Genomic DNA, 17,907 nt, shown 5'->3' on the forward strand with positions numbered 1-17,907 from the left:
AAATGTGGGCAGGACTGAGGCTCAAATCCTCAGTGTGTAGCTGTCCATACCTCAACGTTACAAAAGCACAACCACTGTCCACACCCCAACCACACCTCACCTCACAGTAAATGATCATTTCCATTTTAAGCATTTCCAAATAATCATTTTCCATACTGCCAGTATAAATATACACCGTATAGTGCCATCACTACAATATACATGTTTTACACACTCCTTTTGTTGTTGACATTTACAGGCTGTGTGCAAAAGGCCACACTCTTCAAATTCATGCCAACTAATAGTTTTACGTCCAGTAGGTGTCCTACTAGAGCAAATGAAGCTTCAAGAAGCTTTGCGCTGGGGTGAACCAATTGGATGAAAAGCTTCAGTGCTTCATGAAGCTTCATCTGCCCATCACTAGTTTCTGGGCCCCGCAGAGGAAAACCGAGGGAGCGTAGCACCAGCAGCGCCCTCTTCTGGATGTGATTTTAATAGATTTGAAAGAATATTGATTCCCAATATTAAATGGTCAGAGGGCAAATACTGATGATTTGTTGAATGATCAGTATTTGATCAGTATTTGATTTTTTACATTTTATTAAAAGAAACTGTCAGAGTTATTATACATTACAATGCATGCTCTGTGTGTGTTTGTATTTGCTGTGTTTTTGTTTTGTCTTCGATTGACTTTTTTTTTACTCACTATGTGTTTACCACTGCACAGTAGTTATAATTTTTTCTCTCTCTTCTACAGTGTGTCTTTTGTCCCATCTCCCTCCCCACCACCTCCAATCAGTCACTGCAGACGGCTGCGCCTCCCTGAACATGGATCTGCCAGAGGTTTCTTCCCGTTAAAAGTGAGTTTTTTCTTCCCACCACGTGCCACGTGCTTGCTCAGAGGGGGTTGTCTGATTGTTGTTATTTCTCTGTTATTCTAGTCTTTATTTAACAATTTAAAGTGTAAACTGCTTTTGTGATTTGGTGCCACATACAGTCATATGAAAGCATTCGGGAACCTTTCTTCTGGATGGAATTATGTTTATTTCTTCCTTACAAAATCTCTCCACTTCATTTAAATCTGATGTCAGCCAGGTATTGACAGCCTGCTTCAAATCATCCCACCAATTTTCTATTACATTTCAGGTCAGAAGACAGTGATGACCATTCCACAACATTGTATTTCTCCCTCTGCATGATGCCTTTGTAGATTTCCAACTGTGTTTTGGGTCACTGTCTTGTTGGAATGTCCAACACCACAAACTTCAACTCTGTGAGTGATGCTTGAACATTATCCTGAAGAATTTGTTGATACTGGGTTGACTTCATCTGACCCTGGACTTCAACAAGGGCCCCAGTCCTTGAACTAGCTCCAAAGAATGATGGAGCCTCCATTTGACAGTGGGTAGCAGGTGTTTTTCTTGGAATGCAGTGTTTCCTTCCACTACACAAAGTGCTTTTTGTTATGACCGAAACACTCAATTATTATTTCATCAGTCCAAAGCTCTTTCTTCCTAAATGAATCTGGCTTATCTAAATGAGCTTTTGCATACAAGCCTCCCCCTGAACAATCTTTGTTTTCAGATCTTTTGAGAGTTGCTTTGACGATCCCATGCTGTCACTCTTCAGAGGAGAGTCAAAGAGAAGCACAACTTGTCATGTGCCACCTTAAATACCTTTTCTTATGATTGGACACATCTCTCTATAGAGTCCAAGGTTTAACAACTAATTTTGGTGTGTACCCAATTTTTTGCACAGCAGGTCTTCAGATTGAATTTCATACAAGTAAATACTGCTTCACTAAAAATAAAAATCCTTGTTCATAAAACCAGGAAAACCATATTTCCAGATATTCCTAGGAGATAAAAGACATACCATTTTTTGTTTAAAATAGAGTGAACTATTATGATGCTGAGAGGGGTTCCCAAGCTAATATTACTTTTTCTTGACATGTGTCTTGATTAGAATGTTCAGTGTGTAAATGTGTGGGTTGTCTGATACCAACTACAAAGACTTTAGTGCAACTGTGTTAAAAAGATGCAGGTAGTTGACCCTCAGTGTGGCTCCAGAGAGGTTTGGAAAAACACTGCTGTTGAGAAATACTGCGATAACGCTGCTCTTTGAAACTGCATTTATGTTTCAAAGGGCTAAAGATTGCTTTAGCAGGGTTATTGCACTCATGCTCCTCTCACCCAGATTCCCAACAGAGACACACGCAAATCAAATCTGCTAATTCACAGAGGAATTAAAACAACTTATTCAGAGGAGCCTGCAGGTAGAGCAGCTTGGTTCACAGCTGTAGAACTTAAAGCTCAGAGAAGGGGGTGTTTCCTTTGCCATTCCCTCCAAACTTTCTCTGTGCTCATTTCAGTCAGCCGTTGGTACACTGACTAAGAACTATGAGAACAGCAGGAGTCTTTGTGCTTTTGCTGCTTAACATGGTCATGGAAATAAGCGGTGCTGTGGATAATATGAAGGGATCTGCATCAGAAAAGTCAAGTCCTGAGAGCAAGCTGAAGACAGAAGAGGCTGAACTTCCTCACACCAAGCCTGCAAGTTTTTCACTTTTTTTAGGCAAACTGCTCGTGGTGCCCATGGATGGGAGTCATTGGATAGGTCTTAAAGCCATTGCCCAGGAAATGGGTCGCCGTGGACACAGAGTTACGGTGGTGATGCCAGAGACCACCATACGAATGGGCCCAGGGAAACATTATGAGACTTTGAGCTATCCTGTACCTTATGACAAAGCTTACATCGACTCTGTGATGTCCACACACAAAGACATCATGAAAAAATCCTCACAGCCTTTCATGGAGAAGATCAAGAAACGGTTCACACAGTTCCAGGCCATTTCTGATTTTCTGCACATCACTGCAGAGAAGTTGCTCTTCAATGCCAGTCTCATATCACACTTGTCCCAGCAGGTGAGTACAAATACAGAAGATGAACACAACTTTGGTATCAGCTGCAAAACCAACATTGCAGCTTCAGCTTTGCAAATTGTACATGGAGGGTCTTTCGTTGGTATGGAGATGCTGTTCAATATGGTAGTCCAAATGCAAATGTTGTTGTATTAATGTAACAGTAGTGGTTGACTGTGCATATTGCATTAAATATTAATTGTATTATTATTAATTGTCTCATGCAAAATATGACATCAAATATAGGACTCATTTATCAGTTATGTAAAATTACAGTATTAAAAGATAAAATACTAACTGAACAGAAGAACGTTGAGGTTTGTGGAGAATTTAGTCGTGATGTGGGAGATCTACAAAGTGAGGCAGATGGGTTTCCCACCTGTGGAGTTGATCATGCACAGGATTGTGGCTCAATCCTTATTTCCAGCACTGGGAGAGAAATGGGAGTCTGGAATTATGGGCAGGTTGAGACGATGGAAAAAGAACAACCAGGGAAGTCGGGGTAGGTTTCCAGTTCTTTAACTGAAGAAGCCTCTTGAATGAGAGTTGAAATGTCTTTAAGAAATTTGAGGAAGTCCCGTTGCTTTCTTTCCAAGCTATTTAGACAGCAAGGGAAACCAAATTACCACCGTGTGGATGGAGACAATCTGATGGGGAACCAAAGTCAAAGCCCCTGGATAACCAAGCAGATAACCCGGAAGTGCTGGAAGCACCTAAAAGGAGGAAAATAGAAGAACCACGTGACACGCCGCCTGCCCCAACACTTCGGTTTCACACATCAGGACAATAAAAACTACATAGTCTTCATCAGGTCTTAAAATCACTCCAACTTCACATGAACTATAAAACATATTACACCATGTCATTGTTTATTTAATACCTTTAAAAACGCTTAAGGACCAGATGATGTTTATTATGTCCTAATATGTGAAACCAAAGAAAGGAAAAAGGGTGCACTTACATTTTACCATAAGTGTATGTGAACAGTTACAGTGGTGGATGTTCATATTAAACTTCAAATTTCAGGTCAGTACATGTGCAAGTAAACTGTAGACATCTGAATGCTCCATTTATGGTAGTGTTTATTCTTCTCTTGACTTTGAATGAAGTCAGTGAGAGAAGATAAATGTGCAACTCTGGCTGGTGTAGCATACACCTGGTGTTCAAATCTTCTGGTTGTGAGCAACAGCCTGTTATGAAACGGCTGTGTGCAGGCAGGAAAAGGACCCAAAGTGCAGACTCCGGAGACAGACGTGAACTCAAAAAACAGCTTTAATGCTGAACTCAAAGTAATAGTGATGGCTCGCTTGAAGCTGAAGCTACGGTGCGTGTGTCAAAAAAATCAACACACTGCTTCAGATGCACTGTGTTGAAGCTTGATTCGTTTGGCCAGAGTCACGTGCACTGAAAAAAAGGGATTGGCCAGCTCTTGGATTTACGTAAGCATCTTGCGTGTATTTAACACAATTGCCTCGTGCTTTAAAGTTAAGTGTAACTACATAGTGTAGAAACTACATGATATGCAGAGAGGCTAGATTAAATTGTTCATATCATGTTCAAGTGAAGTAAGTCAAAAATATATCAATGTTAAATCCTGCGACACTGCACGGGTTTCAGACTCGCGCTCTTTAGATCGTGGTTTCAGGAAGGCATCCATCTCAGTCAAGTCGAGCAGCCACCTCTACTTTTTTTAGTACACCAAAAAAAGTAAATTGGGTGGTTGTTACATTAAAAAAGTCTAACTTGTAATTTGAACACAATAATTTCATGTTTCTATGAACGTAATTAAATCATGAAGAATCTGTACGAAATTCAAAAACTTAATTTGTTCTTGTTGAGACGACATGATACAATCTAGTAAGAGTGGTTAGTTGCTGAACTCATGAAATTCACAAGATCGCACAAGATTTCAAACTGCAGGAAAATCACTGGAGTTATAAGAGGCAGACAACTACACACACACACACCACATGCATGCTATTGCTATTTATTGTGTATTATTACAAAAACAAAAAAATTCTGCATCAAATACAGGAAATCACATTTCCTAGATTGTTGGCATGGTGGTTAGTGCTGTTGCTTCACAGTAAGAAGGTCCTGTGTTCAAATCCACATTCTGGCTAGTTTGCAGGTTTCTCTCTGGGTATTCTGGTTTCCTCCTGCAGTTAAAAGTCATGCAGTTATTAGAGTTAGGGTTAACTAAAGAGGACAAGAGGAGTCAGTTTTGTCCCTCGAGTTCTTCTTGCCCTCCTCTGAGCACAGTCCGCCCTGGACTGCGTCAAACAGCACTGGGTTCAGGTCTCCGTACTCCCCCGATGCCACCTCAATGACTGGGAATAGAGAGGACAAGCTAATGAGAACGATGCATAACATATAAAAAGTTATGCATGGATATACACTTGTAATCAACTCACTGAAATCAGCTGGAAAAAGAGAACAAAAAGAAAAAGAAGGGGGAAAAAAAGAGTTAGGGTTAACTGGTGATTCTAAATTACCTGTGAATGTAAGTGTAAATGGTTGTTTGTTTCTATGTGATAGACTGGTCAGCTGTCCAGGGTGTACCCTGCCTTGTAACCTATCACTTCAGGGTTATTTCCCAGCCCTCCTGCAACCAGGATAAAGATAGAAGGATGATAGTTGTTGAAGACCCATTCAATTTTTATGGTAACCAGGATCTAGACTTTGTTGAACATTATGTAATATGAAGACAGCATGTAGTATTTAAGTGACCAAGTAGTATTGGGGTAAAAGTTATTGAATAGTGTTGAAATAAAATGACAAAATTGTGAAGGATTAAAATATTCCAAGAGCTCAACTTACTTCATCTGAACATGTTTCAATCGCGTTTTATGAACACAAAATGCACAGGTTTACTGAATATGAAAAAGTTGTGTTGATTTAACTCAGTTGTTTAAGTTTCTGCCAAAGCAAAACATTTGTGTGCAACCAGTGTCCACTATTGAATCAAGTAAATCCAACATGGCCTTTTTTTCAGTGTGATTAGTGACGTTCGAAGCTTCATTTAGAGCCTAATTGCTTCGGTATCTGATTCAATGGTTTATAAGGAAATGAATCATTCGCGGGATTTGTGGAGCGTTTTGATGGTGACAGATAGCAAACCACTGAGAGATTTGGAGCCAGCGAGGAATAGAGGAGGTTCTGTTGTGTGGGAGAATTTTGAGTTGATTTTTGTCAATCGGGTGGGTTTTCCAGCTCTGTGTTCTGGCCGTTTGCTTTTGTTTTGTGTGTGTTTATTATATCTGAAAACGGGAAAAAGGTAAAATGTCAAAAATCTGCTTCTATAATATAAATATCATTAAATAACTTTAGAAAAACTTCCACTTGACTCTTTACATGTAATGTTGTAAAAATATATATTTTATTGTTTAATTAATCTTAAACTGTTAGTCTGCCAAATGTGCAGCAATTGAATTTATTTATGCTCTTTAGCTGAAAGTTTGTGGGGCCCAGGCAGACTGTATACCTGCATCTACCAGTTTCTCTGCACTCCAGCCTCTTCTGTGCCATGTGAAGGGATTTCCCTTAAGGCAGGAGGAATTATCTAAATATAAAAGGAACAGGTTCGGCCATCGCACAATGGAACAAATTCTCTTCTTAAATAAAAATGAAAAAGGGTTACTTTAAATGCATCATGTTTTTAATTTGCAATTTCATAAGCATTTTTCCTTTCCATTTCACAATCAATTCTGCCCCCAGGTCAAAAATATGTCTGGGAAAATTTCCCTAATATAATATTATTTATAAATGTACCCGTCTAGCGGTTAATTGCATAAGTGCATGGAGGCAAGACCTCAGAGCAGAAGCATACTCCATAATGTGTTGTACATTATCATATGTATATTATATGTAATGTGGTATTTTTCAATTATTGAATTTACCAACATCAAGAAGTCACAAGCAAAGAAAGACCACACAATGGTGCATGTTCAAACAAGAAGAGTTTACTGGTCAAAATTATTTATTAAACAAATAAACCACATTTTTTTAACCACCAAAAAATACACATTCAAAGCAACACAACGGCGGCCCAATATCAGACAGAATTCCACTCTGTAGAGTGGGCAATCTTAATGAAGCAGTTGGTTTTATTTTGTGGATTCAAGCTGCTCTTCATATTTTTGGCCACCAGATGACACCAGAGAGGACTGTGTTTGAAGCTTCGGTGCTTCAGAAAGCTTCATTTGGCCATCACTACTGAACTCAAAGTAACAAACTTCCAAAGTACAAACATTAACACAGGTAGGAAACCAAAAAACCACAGCATGGGTGAGGACATGTAAGAGTAGATCATGACACGGACACAGCGAAACACAGGACTTAAATACACAGAGGAGCAATCAGGGAATGGGTAACAGGAGGGAAACACAGCTGGGGCACATCAGGCCTGACGAGACAAAGGAAGCAAAACCAGATGCATTTACATGAGACACGGACTTTCAAAGTAAAACAGGAAACATAACACAGAGACGCAAACTTGACAAGGGGATACAGCTGACAGGGGAGACAGAGCAACTAGAGAACACACAGACATAAACCATGAGACAGAACTCTAACAAAGAAACCAAAGACTAGAAATGATAAATAATATAATAAACTCAAAACCCTGGGTCAACGACCCAGGCATCCTAACACAGCCAATGAGAAGAAAAGTTTACGTAGGGGGGGGGCTAAAAACGCTTCTGCTGGACTGATGATGAACTTGGGGGCTGCACAAAGGTCTAATAATGGATCAAAACTGAACTGTGAGTCATGCAATGCTGCACTAGATTCAAATGATCATGATGGATCCAGTTTAGACACTTTATACCTTTCTACCTACAATCTGTAAAATCCTCCATGTGTGAACCATGTATGCAAGACAGTGTAGTGCTGACACACAGTGGAAGATTGACTCCTCTCTGCTTTTCCACCTTCTCCCTGTTTCACTTTATAGGACTTTGATGCCGTCTTGACAGATCCCATGGTTCCCACGGGCTCATTAGTAGCTCGGAAATTAGGTGAGCTCCTCTGCACTCAGGTTATCTGTTTGCTTGTACACCTGCACATTTTCTCACCTATCATTACTCAATCACTTCCAGGTCTCCCTACTGTCAATCTGCTGAGAGGAATACCGTGTTACTTGGACATGAAGTCTGCTGGCTGCCCATCTCCGCCCTCATACGTTCCTCGCTTTTTCACTGGATACACGGATAAAATGAGCTTCAAGGAGAGATTTATCAACACTTTGGTGAGCCAGGCGGAAGTTAGCATATTCAAGCCTTAAATCACAGCTTGTCCAAGACTGTTATTTTTAATCATCTTCCAGAATGTATGGTCACGAACAAAACACTGTTGGTTTGTGGTTTCAGTGTTATTACTATTACAGTACGTCTTAGTTTTTCTGTCTTCAGTTTTGGTGCTGTATTATTGTCCTGTAATGCCTCTGACCCACAGGTGGCATTGGTGGAGCCGCTGCTTTGCAAACTGCTGTATTGGCACTTTGACCAAATAACCCGTGATTTCCTCGGAGAGAACGTGGGCGTGGCTGAAGTGCTTTCAGACTCTGATATCTGGCTGCTCAGGTAACACATGGAACGTCTGTGTATTGTTGACATTTGCTGCCTGCGTGAGTGTAAAAAACCAAAAAACTGTTGCTGTATTTAAACAGGAATGACTTCACGCTGGATTTCCCACGCCCACTCATGCCCAATATTGTACTGGTTGGTGGAATCAATTGCAATGTGAAACATCCTCTGCCCCCAGTAAGACTTTATGAGTTTTAGACTCTAAATACATTTATGAACATTCTGATTGACACCACTTACCGTAGGACTGTAAGACCAATCAGGTAAGAGTGATAAATGCAAAGTACTTAAGCAAGTTTGTGTTTTGTCAGGATCTAGATTCCTGGGTGTCTGGAGAGCACGGGTTTGTAGTGTTCACTCTGGGCTCCATGGTGTCAGATCTGCCAGAGGAAATCACCTCTGTCTTTCTGGAGGCCTTCAGACAGATTCCACAGAAGGTATATCAGCATACAGCTTATCTTGTGTTATAAATAAATACAGCTAATCTTAATCTACAATAAAACTATGACAGGTCATATGGAGATACACTGGAAAGGTTACTGACAATGTCCCGGAAAATGTGAAGATGATGAAATGGGTCCCACAGAATGACCTGCTAGGTGTGTGTCTGCAGCAGCACATCCTGAAATGTGAAGCACGCTGATGTGTCACATATCAAAATATCTGATATTTCTGCATGTTTTGTGTCGTAGCTCACCCGGGAGCCCGTGCATTCATCACTCACGCTGGCTCACATGGTCTGTTTGAGGGACTGTGTCACGCCATTCCAATGCTGATGGTGCCCCTGAACGGGGACCAGCCGGACAACGCTGCGAGGATGGCCAGCAGAGGTGTAGGAATCGTGTTGAACATTTTAGACATTAATACAGAAACTCTTCTGAAGGGGCTGAAGGAGGTCATCAATGACAGCAGGTGAGGGAGTCAGCAGACGGCTCACAATGTGACGTTTGATCTACATGATCCTTGTCATTCAATCAAAATGTTCTCCTTTGGTCTACAAAACATTTTTTTCAAACAAGCAAGTCTTGCAGGTTTTCCCAACCTTATAAACAGTACATTTGAACAATGACTGAAGCTAGCCCTCTGAGTACACAATGGGTCATCATTCTAGCTACATTTCCATGATGGTGACTCTTTGCTAGTCAAGCACACCTAGGGAGTTTCCTATATACACACAAAGTCTGACTTTGTAGAGAGGCTCTCATAATCTTTTTCCAGCCTGAGCATCAGATACTCTTTTACTGATGTCCTCAGAAATGTCCTTTATTTGTGCCTCAGTGTATTTCTGAGTGTTTTGAATATCAGGCTGCAGGCTTTTACTTTCCCCCTCACAGGTATGCAATGAGTGACTTTTTTGTTTGAGTTAATAAAAGGTCCTGATTTGTTCAACTGGGTTCACGTAACATTATCTAATTTTAATTAGGACTCGTGTTAAACTTGATGGTGGTCACATTAATTGCAGAAAATAAAAAACTCTAACAAACCTTCAAACACTGAACCACTGTACCATTTGTTCTCCAAGAGCTTTAAATATGATTAAATTCAGCTCATTGTCATTTAAAAAAAACCTGCCCATTTATCTGTGTTTTCAGGTATAAAGAGAACGTGAAGAAGCTGTCAGATCTTCATAATGATCGGCCGTCGGACCCGCTTGAGCTTTCAGTGTATTGGACAGAATTTGTGATGCGGCATAAAGGGGCGAAGCATCTCAAATCGGCTCTCCATGAACTCTACTGGTTCCAGTACTTCAGCCTGGATGTAATAGTGCTGCTAACTACTGTGGTGCTTGTCTTTGTAATGCTGACAGCAAAATGTATGAAGCTATGCTTCCGTAAACTAAGACGGAAGAGGAAGCAGGAATAAATACAGTTTCTTTTTACTGGGGTTGTTGTGATATATTTTGTAACTCTGAGCAACACAAACACAAAAACCCTGACATTTGCTATTTTCACTTCCTCGGACAAACAGCGATTAACTACCTTTAAGTAATTAATTAACATTATCACTGTATTACCTGCCAGGTTAAAATCACCGACCAATTAGTGGACCTCTGGACACTTGTAGTGCAATTAAGCAATCAGATAAGTTAAACTTTACTCAACTCATTCTTCTTGCTTCCTCCACTTCTGTACCATTGTATTGTTGAATTCCCTCACAGCCACTGTATTCCCATGTTGTTGCAGTATATTAATGAATAACCTCGTATTGTGGATGGATTATCTCAGTTGTTCTCCTGACTGAAGTTTGGTCTGTTTACAGCCTCACATTAACTTTTATGGAGTGAAAAAAAGTTAACATTCATCCTCCAGCTTCACTGTGTTTATGTTATGCTAACATAGCTGTGTCGCTAGCGATCACGTAGCACCATTATATACCAGCTAGTCCAACTTCAGTAACCCTACAAAAGTAACTGCTGTTTAGTTTCCTGTCTTCATTTATATTGGAAGTGATAGCAGAGCTGTACATTTGAATTTTTTCAGAAATCTCACAGTCAGAACATGCTATATCCAGAGATGGGCAGTAACGCGTTACTGCTGTAATCTACTACTGTAGATTACTACTGTAATCTGATTACTTTTTTCAAGTAACGAGTAAAGTAATTAGATTACCGTTACTTTCCCGTAGTAACGCTGCGTTACTGCGTTAGTAAAACCGTGATTTTTTGCGAGAATGTCTCACGACAGTGACGTAAGCGAGTGCGCCGTTAGTGACAACAGCTGTGTGCAGATCAACAATGGCTCATATCGATTGTGGGAGAGAGTATGAGCGTGCAGCACTTAAAGTGTGGAAGTACTGACCTTACTTTGAGTTTGACTCCATAAAAAGTGACAAAAACATTAGTGTCCGTTGTGCGTGGGAAGAAAACTTCTTTTTACAGCGAAAAAACCCCCTAAACTTCCGAGCAAGCACCGAGTGCGCAACGACGTAATGGGAAACTCACAGAGAAACTCGCGGATTCTTCCACTGACCGCGGCACACCTGCACCAGGGTAAACCTCCGCCTACCACAGTCCTGCTTTACAGGTGAAAATAGAGCAACGGGACCGCTGAGTCTTTGACTTTATTTATTTTCTGCTGTGTTTTACTTGCATCTATTTGAAAGAGTGAGTGTAAACACAAAAAATATTTTATTTTATGTGCTGGAATGTGCAGAAAATAGCTTTAAATGTTAAACTAATTTATTCAAGTCAGAATGTTGCATATAATTAAATTTTTGCTTGATGCATAAAGTTAAAAGATTAAAACTGATAAAACAAGTTAAAAAAATAGATTTTTCCATTTGATTACATTTTGTATGATGGATTATGTAGAAAAAGTAGAATTGGGCTGAAAGATCTATCGCTTTATCACCTCTTCAGGTTGTAAATCGTGTTTTTAAAAAGTAACTAAGTAACTAAGTAATTAATTACTTTTGAAAATAAGTAATCAGTAAAGCAATGGGATTACTTTTTGGGGGAAGTAATCAGTAATTAGTTACTGATTACTTTTTTCAAGTAACTTGACCAACACTGGTTATATCATGTTTCCTGCTAACTTCTAACTCTGTTAAATTTAATAAATTCTGTTTTCATAGATGCCTGAATGTTAAACTTAATTGTTACACCTGGTAAAGCAGCAACACTGATCATTGTATTAAAATGAAAGAATTTGGACAGTTTTTAACTCTCAGTGACGCTGCAGTGTTCGTTTGAGATTACTATGAGTCGTGAGGCTCCTGACTACGGTAGCTGTAATGCTCCAACAATCCATCAAGCGATGTAGCTTACCAAAGTCGTACTAAAACATTTTTTGACGGATTTTTGAGCGCTTGTACCACATAAAATCGCTTTGAGGTCTGTAAGCACGACCAGAATTCATAAATAAGGTGCACTGTCGATTTTTGACTAAATTAAAGGATTTTAAGTGCGCCGTATAGTCTGCCAAATACGGTACATACAATTATGTGCAGATTCTTAATAATCAGTCACACACTACAAATACAGACTTTCTAACCAGGCCACCATGCTGTCCTCGATAGTGTTTGTGGCTCAGAGTCCACGGTGCCTTTTGGCGTGGGTATTTTGTGGGGATCTCTCGCGCGTCCCATGAGTGAATCAGAGTTTGCTTTTTGGGTCGACCAGTTCATTCAGAGCATGCAGGTTCTCCCCCTCTCGAGGCTCAGGTCATGCACTGTGGTCTGGAGACAAACACTTGAATTTAGCCCCCCATATTAAATCTAATATATACTGGGAAACTACAGTACAGTTGTGTTAGAAAGCTGTACATACTCTGTATCACCCACATGGACTTTGTTACGACTGCTGTCATAATGTTGTCTCATATGCAAATCTGAGTGTGCAGGTCCCTTTCTGTCATTGGTGGATCCAGGCAATTGTCTCTGTGGATTGGCTAACTACCTGGAGACCAGTAGTGTTTTTTTGATATGTGCGACCCGCCCAGGGTGGCATCTTGGTGGGGGCAGCATCATGGCTTCGGACCCCCCCCCCCAAAAAAAGTCGCTCGCACACATGCTGCCCCGACATCATGCCAGCGCATTTTGGGGATTACATGGGCACCAATCGGTTTTCTATTGCCCATTTGCTCCCCGCAGAACTATGAGAACTCACTCACCCAGCTCCAGCAGCTCCACAGAGATAGCTTTACCGATCCCGGTGCCTCCACCCATCACTATTGCAACTTTATGGTTGAACAAGCCCGGTCGGAATACACTGGAAGCCGCCATGCTTGTTTCTAGGCCCCGCTGAGGAAAGCCGAGGGAGCGTAGCACCAACTGCGCTCTCTTCTTCAACTTCAACCTATGTGAAAAAAACATTTCTACACAGCAAAATCTCCAGTGTTAAAATAACTCAAAATGTTAGAAATATTCCTGCTCAGTGTTAGTCTTTGTTAATCTTCAAAACTGACTAGGTTACTTTTAAACATATAACACTGTCAAAAGTGTTAATTTAACACTCAACAGTGTTGTATTTAACACTCAGAGGTGTGGACCCATATAGACACTCTCCAGTGTTAATTTAACACTGGAGATTTTGCTGTGTAGTGATTCCTGGTGATAAATGGTCAGAGGGCAAACAGCTGTTTCCTTCAAATATTTATGATCTGTTGAATCATTAGTATTTGATCAGCATTGTTTTTTTTGTTTGTTTGTTTTGGGGTTGTTGTTTTTTTGTTGTTGTTTTTTACATTTTATTACAACAACCTGTCAGGGTTATTATATAATGCATGTCATTTCTGTGTGTGTGTTTGTGTTTTGTTTTCAGTCACCTTTTGTGTTTACCGCTCCAAAGTAGTTATTAATAATTTTTTTGCTCTTTTCCTGAGCCTGGATCTGCCAGAGGTTTCTTCCCGTTAAAAGTGAGTTTTTTCTTCCACCATGTGCCACGTGCTTGTTCAGAGGGGGTTGTCCGATTGTTGGGAATTTCTCTGTTATTCTAGTCTTTATTTAACCATTTAAAGTGTAAACTGCTTTTGTGATTTGGTGCCACATACAGTCACATACAGCCGATTTTCTATTACATTTCAGGTCAGAAGACAGTGATGACCATTCCACAACATTGTATTTCTCCCTCTGCATGATGCCTTTGTAGATTTCCAACTGTGTTTTGGGTCACTGTCTTGTTGGAATGTCCAACACCACAAACTTCAACTCTGTGAGTGATGCTTGAACATTATCCTGAAGAATTTGTTGATACTGGGTTGACTTCATCTGACCCTGGACTTCAACAAGGGCCCCAGTCCTTGAACTAGCTCCAAAGAATGATGGAGCCTCCATTTGACAGTGGGTAGCAGGTGTTTTTCTTGGAATGCAGTGTTTCCTTCCACTACGCAAAGTGCTTTTTGTTATGACTGAAACACTCAATTATTATTTCATCAGTCCAAAGCTCTTTCTTCCTAAATGAATCTGGCTTATCTAAATGAGCTTTTGCATACAAGCCTCCCCCTGAACAATCTTTGTTTTCAGATCTTTTGAGAGTTGCTTTGACGATCCCATGCTGTCACTCTTCAGAGGAGAGTCAAAGAGAAGCACAACTTGTCATGTGCCACCTTAAATACCTTTTCTTATGATTGGACACATCTCTCTATAGAGTCCAAGGTTTAACAACTAATTTTGGTGTGTACCCAATTTTTTGCACAGCAGGTCTTCAGATTGAATTTCATACAAGTAAATACTGCTTCACTAAAAATAAAAATCCTTGTTCATAAAACCAGGAAAACCATATTTCCAGATATTCCTAGGAGATAAAAGACATACCATTTTTTGTTTAAAATAGAGTGAACTATTATGATGCTGAGAGGGGTTCCCAAGCTAATATTACTTTTTCTTGACATGTGTCTTGATTAGAATGTTCAGTGTGTAAATGTGTGGGTTGTCTGATACCAACTACAAAGACTTTAGTGCAACTGTGTTAAAAAGATGCAGATAGTTGATCCTCAGTGTGGTTAGAGGAAGGTTTGGAAATACAGTACTGTTGAAAAATATTGTAATAACGCTGCTCTTTGAAACTGCATTAAAGCTGCAGCACATTCTCTGTAACGGTTGCTTTAGCAGGGTTATTACACTCATGCTCCTCTCACCTAGATTCCCAAAAGAGACAGGAATTGACTTTGAACACATGCGAATCAAATCTGCTAATTCACCAAGGTATTAAAACAACTTATTCAGAGGAGCCTGCAGGTAGAGCAGCTTGGTTCACAGCTGTAGAACTTAAAGCTCAGAGAAGGGGGTGTTTCCTTTGCCATTCCCCCCAAACTTTCTCTGTGCTCATTTCAGTCAGCCGTTGGTACACTGACTAAGAACTATGAGAACAGCAGGAGTCTTTGTGCTTTTGTTGCTTAACATGGCCATGGAAATAAGCGGTGCTGCAGATAGAGAAAAGTCCAGTCCTGACAACAAGCTGAAGACAGAAGAGGCTGAACTTCCTCACACCAAGCCTGCAAGTTTTTCAAATGTTTTAGGCAAACTGCTCGTGGTGCCCATGGATGGGAGTCATTGGATAGGTCTTAAAGCCATTGCCCAGGAAATGGGTCGCCGTGGACACAGTTACGGTGGTGACGCCAGAGACCACCATACGAATGGGTCCAGGGAAACATTATGAGACTTTGACCTATCCTGTACCTTATGACAAAGCTTACATCGACTCTGTGATGTCCACACACAAAGACATCATGAAAAAATCCTCACAGCCTTTCATGGAGAAGATCAAGAAACGGTTCACACAGTTCCAGGCCATTTCTGATTTTCTGCACATCACTGCAGAGAAGTTGCTCTTCAGTGCCAGTCTCATATCACACTTGTCCCAGCAGGTGAGTACAAATACAGGAGAGTGTTGTGTTTGTATATAACACTGGAAACGATGACTTGTTTTTAGGCACACTTTAATGTTACTGAAAAACGCTCACATCGCACTCTTCCACTTCTTCTCACTCCTCCTCACTTACCTGTTTCACAACAGCGCCACATGGCCTGAACGAGTAACAGCACCCATAGAAGCACATAACATTCAGATTCAGTCTACATAAGCCTGTAATTACAACATCTCCCCTTTTACCCGAAAAGCAGTTCTCAGCTAAAGTAAAGTGCAGGTATTAATCAAACATTAAACAACATGTTTACTTTTAAGGGTGTCTAAACAACACTTCAGTCTTCAGTTTTATATTTCTGACAACTTAAGGAAAAAATAAAGCATGGTGTCTGAGATTAACCACGCAGATCAAACAGGCCAAGCATCTGCTTTTAGCTTAGCTTATCCAACTAGTCTGGAGCCATATTTCAGTAGCTAAATGTGATTTACCTTTGTTTGTGTGTGTGTGTTTGTTTTTTTTGAAAACACCAAACACTGTGGCCAGTGGCAGTCCCAGCCTGTTTGGCGCCCCCGGGCGAACACTCCCTCTGGTTTTTGATACAGGCGACACGGGCGGTTGCCCCGGGCGGCATCGTGGTGGGGGGCGGCATCACGGGCATCGGCAAAAAAAATAAAAATAAAAAATTGCTCGTACTCATGCTGCCCCGACATCAGCCAGCGCATATTGTGAATGGCATAGGCACCGATCGGTTTTCTATCGCCCATTTGCTGGGAGTAAGGGCGCCCTCGTTTGCGAGGTGCGCCTGCTACTTGCGGCACAGGGAGGAGAGGGCGGGGCGGTGGAGGATTCTCTGGCTGGAGCGGCATCTAATAACCAACTCGCAAAATAAAACAAAATAAAAACAAACCAACAAACATGAAAACACCAGACATCATGATACAGGCTTATAATTTGCACCGATGTTTTTTCGAAATTCTATAAAGTGAGCGCGAGAGCCCTCGGTGCGCCTGCTCGCTGCTGAAGTCAAAGTAAACTTTATTGTCATCTCTGCTATATTCAGTCCAGTATATAGAGAGACGAGACGATGAGGCTCAAGTTACAGCAGTGCAAGTAAACAAACAATAAATATAAGAAGAGTAAGAAAATAAATATACACTTTAGGACTCGGGGTAAAGGGATCAATAACAATAGTTGGGTTGCGGTCACGTGGTTCTGATGACGTGCGGAGGCAGCGCGATTTTTGAGTGGAGGGCGGAAGTAAACATGGAGGACACTGTGGAGAGTCAGGAGAGCAGCTATTGTGCAACTTTAGACCCCGTTTCTCGGGAGAGATATAAACAGATAGTTAAAAAATATATCGGACGTGATCCGTATTCTTTGAAAATGTCCGAATACACCACAGAAGTAAAGGATTTGCCTACTATCGAGGCTGTGGATATCACCAACTACTTGGTCCTCCAGACTTCTTACTACACTAGGCAGCAAATGAAAGCTTTCAAGAGTCTGGAGGCGTACAATTTTTTTGTCAGCGGGTGGGTCCACAACCTTGGAACAAAACGTCTCCGTGATGGATACAGTTTGGTGTTTGCAAGGGTGAGTGTTTGTTCTTATATTGCTTTATCTTAAACACGCTAACAGTTAGCGGTAGCGGCTTTAACGTCAACAAACATGCCACATCCTTAGGACTTCGTTAGAGTGACAGTTGTTTGTTTCAAGGTAAACCATTCTCAGCGGTCTGTTGCATATCCAAAATCGCCTCTGCACATCGATGCTGTTCTGCCTTAAGCTTCATTCTTTTCTCTCGTTTGAGAACTGATTCCGATCTGGGTTTTCGTTCGTAGCCGAGATTGACCGTCGGAGCCCAGTCCTCCGACTCTTCGTCATCCAAAGCACTTGGGCAGCCTATAGTCCCAATCAAGTCAATATTAGACTACTAACTTAAAAGCACTAAGTAAACGAGAATTTAACGACAACCTAATGCTAATAAGTTCGTTTGCAAACATAACATTACCTCTGACGAAGTGGTCGCTGCAGACACGGGCATTGGCAGACTCTGCTCCTCCCGACTGTAAACGTAAATTTAAAATCCATTTTTTTCCTACGTTTTTCGGTTAGAAT

General features: G+C 40.8%; 1 protein-coding gene across 1 annotated transcript; it reads left to right on the top strand.

Moving 5' to 3' along the window:
* Positions 1-2,109: 2,109 nt before the first annotated feature.
* LOC106675324 (UDP-glucuronosyltransferase-like) lies at positions 2,110-10,364 on the top strand. The gene is made up of 9 exons (XM_014409575.4): positions 2,110-2,903; positions 7,855-7,918; positions 8,000-8,148; positions 8,355-8,482; positions 8,569-8,662; positions 8,797-8,922; positions 8,997-9,084; positions 9,178-9,397; positions 10,078-10,364. Exons 1-9 carry the CDS (start codon positions 2,379-2,381, stop codon positions 10,346-10,348), a joined length of 1,665 nt encoding a protein of 554 aa, XP_014265061.3. The 5' UTR covers positions 2,110-2,378; the 3' UTR covers positions 10,349-10,364.
* The last annotated feature ends 7,543 nt before the right edge of the window (positions 10,365-17,907 follow it).

The sequence above is a fragment of the Maylandia zebra genome, linkage group LG18 (genome assembly GCF_041146795.1).
Source record: "Maylandia zebra isolate NMK-2024a linkage group LG18, Mzebra_GT3a, whole genome shotgun sequence".
Taxonomy (NCBI): domain Eukaryota; kingdom Metazoa; phylum Chordata; class Actinopteri; order Cichliformes; family Cichlidae; genus Maylandia; species Maylandia zebra.

What these genes read in the sequence shown, in the direction of transcription:
- LOC106675324 (XM_014409575.4), top strand. Translation starts at nt 2,379, where the DNA reads ATGAGAACAGCAGGAGTCTTTGTGCTTTTGCTGCTTAACATGGTCATG. An exon ending in ATTAGTAGCTCGGAAATTAG is followed by an intron (nt 7,919 to 7,999) that starts GTGAGCTCCTCT and finishes AATCACTTCCAG; the next exon opens with GTCTCCCTACTGTCAATCTG. An exon ending in GAGGTCATCAATGACAGCAG is followed by an intron (nt 9,398 to 10,077) that starts GTGAGGGAGTCA and finishes CTGTGTTTTCAG; the next exon opens with GTATAAAGAGAACGTGAAGA.